At 47.0% G+C, this 7,872-nt stretch overlaps 1 protein-coding gene across 2 annotated transcripts in view; it reads left to right on the plus strand.

Moving 5' to 3' along the window:
* The window catches only part of Crcp (CGRP receptor component), a 32,738-nt gene that overhangs the window by 16,804 nt on the left and 8,062 nt on the right, over positions 1-7,872 (plus strand). For both annotated transcript variants that reach the window (XM_021163974.2, XM_029477294.1), the window contains exon 5: positions 2,606-2,663. In XM_021163974.2, coding sequence (XP_021019633.1) covers positions 2,606-2,663 — 58 coding nt within the window. The remainder of the gene's footprint in view (positions 1-2,605; positions 2,664-7,872) is intronic.

The raw sequence follows: 7,872 nt of genomic DNA on the forward strand, positions 1-7,872 counted from the left end.
CCAGCACCTCTCTACTGTGAAATCTCATTTGTTGAGTAGATTGACTGCTAAATGTTTTAGGGGTTGCTGAGGCGCAGAACTTCATGGTGCTCGGGCTGTAATTGTTAGCACCTGCATCAGTGGGGAAACTGCTGTGGGGCCGTTGTCACCATCGCCATGGTGAATGTTTCTGCTAGAAGCATATGGCTAATGTGAGCTGGGGTGGTTGAGTAGCGGGAAGTTATCTTGACTACTGGGAAGCTTGGACAGGTTATTTCCTTCTCTGTGTCAGAAGTGTTTCATGCTTGGATGCCAAGTGGAAAACAGGCAAGTGATGATAGCAGCCACTTCAGATGTGAGACTGTTGCCTCTCGTGACCTTCATGAGCTGTAAGTTCAAGTTTGTTTTACAGACATGAACCCAAGGCTTGGGAATACATGGCTTACACTGCTTCCCAAAAACCTGGTTAAGGCAACTGTGGTGTGCTTTTCATCTTTATCCAGAATTATCTTTAAACCCCATTTGTGTTGAACAGAACTAAAAGCTGAGTTGGACTGAGGAGGAAATGTAGAACTTATCACCTGGGTGGGGATGGAGAAGGTGAAGCCATTCCTCTGCCTTGACGTCCTGTCCCTGGAGAGACGCTCAGTGGTTAACGGCACTTGCTGCCCTTGCAAAGGACGTGGGTTTGGTTGCCAGCACTCACAGGGAACCTCATAACTTTCTATCTCCAGACCCAGGGACTCTGACACCCTCTTCTGGTATCCATGTGTAGTGCACATAGCACACATGCAGACAAACGCCCATACCCGTAAAATAAGATGAAATAAATCTTTGAAGCCCTGTCACCTTTTAACCTCTTCAACAGTGGGCTGTGTATCTCGTGTCAGACGATAATTGCTGTAATCCTGACAAGAGGAGGAGGCAGGAAATCAGGTATTAAAGTCATCCTGGGCCTTATACCAAGCTTGATGTCACATGGTGATTACTACCTTCAGAGCCCAGGCTGGCTCGAATTCACTATCCTGTCTCAGCCTCCTCCGTTCTGAGGTAACAGGCTGAGCCACCAAGCCGGAGCCACAAGCCTGGCTTCTTTTTGTCTTACTAAGATAATTCAAATCTGAGTAACACTGTGTGGTAGCTACTTTTCTCTTTGCTGTGCAAAATGCCTGATAAAACCCATTTGAGAGGGAAAGGGTATGTCCATCATGGGGGGGGGGGTATGTCCGTCGTGGAGGCTATGTCCATCATGGGGGATATATCCATCATAGAGGTATGTCCATCATGAGGGATATGACCATCATGGGGGTATGTCCATCATGGGGGTATGTCCGTCATCAGGGGAAAGCATGGTAGCCGGAGTCCGAGGTGGCTGCTCACCTTGCAGCCTCCATCTGGACTCAGAGAAGAGTGCTGGTGCTCAGCCCATTTCCTCCTTTTTTATTTAATCCAAGAGCCCAGCCCATGGGATGGTGGCATCCATATCACCACCCCAATTTACCCAATCTAGAAACGACTTAGGCATGTCGAGAGGTAGTTTTCCCATGGTGGTGATAAATCCAGTCAAGGTGACAATCCATATTGAGCATCACACTGAGAATGTATCTGAATGTATCCTAGTATCTGAGAATGAACAGATGGATCAGGAGTTCAAGGTCACCCTCAGCTAGATAGCAAGTTCAGGACCAGCCTGTTATAAGTAGAGATGAGATGCCCTGTGGGGAAAGGTGCTTGCTGCCAAGCCTGGACACCTGAGTTTCGTTTTGGAATACACACAGCAGAAAGAGAAACAACTGCAGATTGTCTTTGGACCTCCACAAGTATGCTGTGGCTTCACACATAACCAAGTGCGAGTGCAAGCACATGCACGTGCATAAATAAATAAACGTTTAAAAATTCTTTTTAAAAGTAATCAAAGCAAACCTGAGCAACTTATAATCTTACACTCCAAACTGAATTCTTAGTCATTTATAAGCAGTGACTAGCCAATGAACATAATTTTATCTTTATTTTTTAATCAAATTAAGAAAACATGAATTAAAAATATTCTCCTCTTCCAAATAAAAATTAATATAGCAAATATGGGAGTTCTGTTGTTTGTTTGTTTGCTTTTTGAGACAGGGTCTCACTTTATAGATCAGGCTGGCCACTAAGTGACATAGATCTACCTACTTCTATCTCACAAGTGCTAGGATCAAAGGCTTGGGCCACCATACAGGCAAGTGATCTTTTTAACTGTGCCTTACGTGTTTTTATTTTTATGTTGTATGAGTGTGGGTGTGTATGTGCTGTGGTGCAGTTTGGGGAGACGAGAGGATTACCCTCAGGAGTCAGTTTTCTCTTGTCACCTTGCAGAACTCAGGGACTGAGCTCAGGTCATTAAATCTGCAGGAGAACCCTCTACTTACTGAGCCCATGCACTACGGCTCAGGCCTGGTTTTAAAACTGCAGCTCTGCAGCTGCTGTCTTAGTAAGCATTGCACCTGGTACCCTGTAGGATACTGGCACTCGGGGACCTCTGATTCTTCCTTGTCGCAGGGCCACGTGGCAGCGATATTCCATTCCTTTCTGAGAAGGTCGTGGAGGGCCTGAGAGTTGTAAGCAATGTGTGCTTTTCTCTTGACAGAGCGGAGAAGCTGCAGCTGCTGAATCACAGGCCGATGACCGCCGTGGAGATCCAGCTGGTGAGTTGGGGAGGGGCGCAGACTCAAGGATGCTTTGCCACTCGGAGATGCAGCAAGGCAGAAAAGGGACAAGGCAAAGCCTGCACAGCCACCCGTGCCTTAAGTGAAGCGAGAGACCAGAGGCCTCAGCAATTGGTCCTAGCTGATGTGCACATGAGGGAGTGGGAAGCTAGAAATTTAATTCCTTAAGCGGGTTTGGCAGCCTATGTCCCGCTGCTCTAGGCCTTTCTGGCCATGGCTGTAGGGGTTAGAGCCAACCAGATGTTGCATAAAAACATTAAACTCAGAGTGTCTCCACACCCACCTTTCCTGGTCTTTGTTTCCTCCCCACATGTTGTCTTCCTCTCTGGCCCTCCTGGGCCAGTCGCTAAGTGAGGTTCTGGTTCTAGCTGATACTCAGTTGTTGCCGTTTCCTCTCCATCCCACCTCTGCTTGTGCTCTCTCTACGACACAGCATTAATTTCTGTCAACATCTCCCAAGGCAGCCTGCAGTCCTTTCATCCTTCTCCCTGCCTCTGCACCTCTGTACGTCCCTGCCCTTCCAGACAGGGTCTCAGTCGGCCCCACTGGCTTCGAACCCTTCCAAGTGCTGGGATTACACGCAAGTGTGAGCACACCTGGCTTACAGATCATTTTCTAAACCATAAACATGGTTTCATTTCCCTGCATAAAAATACCTATAGGGGCTTCAGCAATGGGGGACAGAGATAGAGCAGGGGTGCTCTAGGGGAAAAGTGAAGATGAGGGCCTGTGAGAGGCTTCTCTCACGAGCTATGTGGCAGGTTCCTCCTGTTACATGGGCAGAACATCAGCAAGCGGTCCTGTCACTGCCAGAAAAGACTGGCTTTGAGAATTGGTAAATTGGTTTCTGATGCTTGTCTTAGAAATATGCAGTTCTTAGCTGGGTGATGGTGGTGCACGTCTTTAATCCCAGAATTCAGGAGGCAAAGGCAGCAGAACTCTGTGAGTTCAAGGCTAGCCTGGTCTACAGAGTAAATTCCAGGACAGCCAGGACTTCAGGGTTGGTGGCTCATGCTTGTAATCCCAATGTTATAGAGGCAGAGGCTAGAGGATGGCAGTTTGAGGTCAGCCAGGGTCACATAATATGCCCCTATGATGAAAAAAATAATATTATATAAATAATATTATAATAAATATAATTAATAAAATATTTATAATAAAAAAAATAAAATAAATTTAAAAACAAGAACAGGGACAAAAGCAGCCAGCTCTTTGTAAAATTTACAAAAAGTATGGAAGTCAATGGCTAAATTACCTCTATGATCTTCGAGAACTTCCTATTTACAACGTTTCAGAGGTTATAATGTACTTAATTTTTGACTAAAACCTTCATTGTCTTCCTAGAGTATTTTCTGTCTTTCTGAATGCACCCAAAATTAAATTATAAAAATTCCTTCCATTCTGGGAGGGAGCTTCCTGGGGGAATTAGCCTTTATGCTAAACACAGGTTCCCGTCTGTGTGTCCTCATTGTTCTAGACATTAGACAGATTGAGCTTACAGGAGAGAGCAAGATCAAGAAAGCAATCCCTGTCCCTTGGGCTAAGGATCACAGTTGGGTCTCCTCCAGCTTTAAGCAGCACCATATGCTATTCACTCCCTGCTGAATGACAGATGGAGAGGAGACATGAGGATTAGCATGGCCCCATCCCGAGCCTGTGGAAAGCTCCAGGGTCTCTTAGTGAGAGAGCCGATACTGAGTGCTTCAGCCATGTCAGACACGGTCCAAGGGCCTGGTGAGTGTCACTTTCAGTGTTGGAGGAGGACCAAGATTCTCACCTTTTATTCCAGAGAGTGGCTGATTGGGGTCTGATTAGGACCTTGACATTATTCCTCTTCTAAGCTGTGTTTCCAGAGACAGAGATGAGAGGGGGCTCCTTAGGGGAGTAGGTCACAAGGTTATGGGAGCACATAGGGCCCCCCGAAAGCCATCTCTAAGCTGAAGACCCCAAGATACAGAAGATTGGCTCAGTGAAGTCCTCAGTATCATGGAAGCTGATGGTTTAACAGTATGAAGCCTGACACAGGGTCTGTGTGTGTCTGACAGCCTAAAGGCCAGAGCCTGAGCTGGGGTGTCCTGGGATATGGGTAAAACGTTCTCCAATGGACACAGTTGGGGTAAGAATGGTGCTGTCCTGGCCCCTGCCACTTGGATGGCGCTCACCTGCATTGGAAGTAGATATTCTCCACCAAGTCCATTACCTCACACACAGGCTTCCAGAGACACAGCAGATGCACCCAAAACCTTCCCCGGTGGCTAGGATCCTTTAGGACACCGTCTGGTTGACTCCTAAAATCCCCCATCACACCCGGTGAGAAGACTGCTGTGGTGTTACCCCAGGTGCTTCTCCTCCTACAAACTCTGTTTCCCTGCAGCTAGACCATTTTCTAGTCAGATTTTCTATTCCTCCTCTAGAATTGGCTTCAGAAGGTAACAAGCCCTTTACCAGGGCTTAGAGCAGTATGCTGTCCACCAGAGAACAGAGGAGTGAGGGTTTCACAGACGCTGGAGAGCAGAGGACTGGAGGCTTCCCTGTATTAACCACAGGTTGTGATTCTTAGGTGGTGGGATGGGAGAGATGGCTCAGTGGGTAGAGTACTTGCCCCACAAACTTAAGGACCTGAGTTCAAATCCCCCAAGCCCACATAAAGCTGGTTGTGTAGTGTTTGAGGTCCTAGGGCTCCACTAGGAAGATGGGTGGCAGAGAGAGGAGAGTTCGTGAAAATCGGCTATCCTGACACACATACACAGGAGGAACAGCCAAAGGAGACCCTAGCTCAAGTAAGTTAGGTAGGTGAGGACCGTACCCAAGGCTGTGCACGCACGCACACACACACACACACACACTGACACACTCACTTGAGCATGCACATGTGCATACATACACAAAGATTAAAAAACCTTGAAAAATGAAAACGAAGAGAAGCTTTAAAATGCCTTTGATTTCTGATTAGAGCTGCTTGGCCTTAGTTAGCTTTGGGGTCATGTGAGGAAAGCTGTGTGCTAGGGCTGGCGGCTTCCAGTGGGGAGCGGCTCTTCTGGAGCGTTTGGCAGCCTCCGGGGATTAAGAGAGCTTTGTATATGCAGAGATTTATCTTTCAGCAAGAGCTGGCTGCTAGCACTTGGGTTTTCTGTTCTCATCTGCCTTTACCTTGTGACCTGCTTGCCTGATGTACTGGAGAGCGCTGAGATGGGGCCTTGAGCTGTTGACCTGTGTTGGGGATGTGAGGCCTGATGTCGTTGTGGTGGTGTAAGAGGGGTAGTTAAGCTTTCTTTTGAAAGAAAGGATTCTCTTCGGAGTGGTTTGAGTTAGCATCCTGCTGCTGAGGTTTCTTTCTGTGCCTGAGAACTGTGAATCATGTTTAAAATCACCTTCCCCACTGTAATTATCCCTGAGGGTTTGCATGCGATAAAAAGGCTTCTGCTGTGGCCAGAGCTGGTGGAGATGGAGAGCTATTGCCCTTTGCTCCGGGCACACCTAGTGACTCCTGATTGGCATTGCGGCCACCAGACCTAGAGACAGTGGTGAGGGCAGCGACACTGGTTCTTATCTACCAGGGAAGGTGTCAGAGGGCCCCGCCCCAGCTCACAGCAGAGGACTCCATCCCAAAAGTGCCCTGGCCACCGTGGTTCCAGTGTGTCCTCGTACGGTGGAGCTCTTCAGAGATGCTTTGGCTAGCTTGTTTTTGGCCACGTTTGCCATTTACTCAGGAGCTTACAGTCTTCCCTGTGGGTTAAACAGTCAGATCAGGTATTTCCCTCCAAGTCCTCTTTGGGGGCACACTGTGTTGGATTACTGCTATTAAGTGTGTGTCTGCTCTTAAAACATGATGCTGTCTTTGAGATAAGGTCTCATGTAGCCTAGGTTGGTCTCAAACTTAATTTAATATGTATTTGAGGAAGGGCTGAGCATGTATGTGTGCGTGTGTGTGTGTGTGTGTGTGTGTGTGTCCCTGGCCCACATTCTCCTCTCTGATGGATTACCCCTGTGCAGGTCTTGTATGCACTGTCAGTCTCTGTGAGTTCTTCTGTGTATCTTTCTTTGATGTCATCCTTTACCTCTGGCTTTCAGAATCTTCCCACCTCCTCTTCTGCCCCTGCCTCCCAGCTACTGGGATTTAGGCATGTAACAACATATCTGTATAAAAATGCACTTTTAGAGATTTGTTTCTTTTTTCATTTTTTATTTTTTAGTTTATTTATTATTATAAGTACACTGTAGTTGACTTCAGACAGCACCAGAAGTGGGCGTCAGATCTCATTTCCTATGGTTGTGAGCCACTATGTGGTTGCTGGGATTTGAACTCAGGATCTGTGGAAGAGCAGTCAGTGCTCTTACCCACTGAGCCATCTCTCCATCCCATTTTTTATTATTTTAAAACATTTTCTAACATATATTTTGATTTTATTCTAACTTCATGTTCTCTCTCTCCTTTTCTCTCTCTCAAAGGAAAAAAACAGCCTTACAAAAGTTAAAACAAACAAACAAACAAAACCTCAGTAAGACAAAAAATGACCAAACTAAGGCAAAAAGCATAGAAAGCATGGCGTCTGTTTTTCGTTGTCCCTGCCTCTAGGCATGGGGCTTGCCCTGGAGGGTGACTGATAGGCCTAGTGTCACTCCAATGGAGGAAACTGGTTTTCCTTTCCCAGGTTTCAGCTGCATTGCCTCTTAATTGGGGCTGGACTTAGGAGCGGAGCAGAGCATGTATGTGTGTGTGTGTGTGTGTGTGTGTGTGTGTGTGTGTGTGTGTGTATGTGTGTCCCTGGCCCACATTCTCCCTGGCCCACAGGATTACCCCTGTGCAGGTCTTGTATGCACTGTCAGTCTCTGTGAGTTCTTCTGTGTATCTTTCTTTGGTGTCATCCTTTACCTCTGGCTCTCAGAATCTTCCCACCTCCTCTTCAGCTCTTCAGCATAGATCCCTGAGCCTTGATGGGAGGGCTTTGATAAAGTCATCTCATTTAGAGCAGAGAGTTCCAACATCTCTCGACCTTGGCACACTGTCCAGTTATGGGTCTCTGTGTTAATCCCTATCTACCACAAGGAGAAACTCCTCTGATGGGGCTTGAGTGATGTGGGAATCTATGGGAACAGCAGTATGCCACTAGGAGTCATGTTATTGCTATGGAATCTATGGGGACAGCAGTATGCCACTAGGAGTCATGTTATTGCTATGGAATCTATG

The sequence above is a fragment of the Mus caroli genome, chromosome 5 (assembly GCF_900094665.2).
Source record: "Mus caroli chromosome 5, CAROLI_EIJ_v1.1, whole genome shotgun sequence".
NCBI lineage: Eukaryota > Metazoa > Chordata > Mammalia > Rodentia > Muridae > Mus > Mus caroli.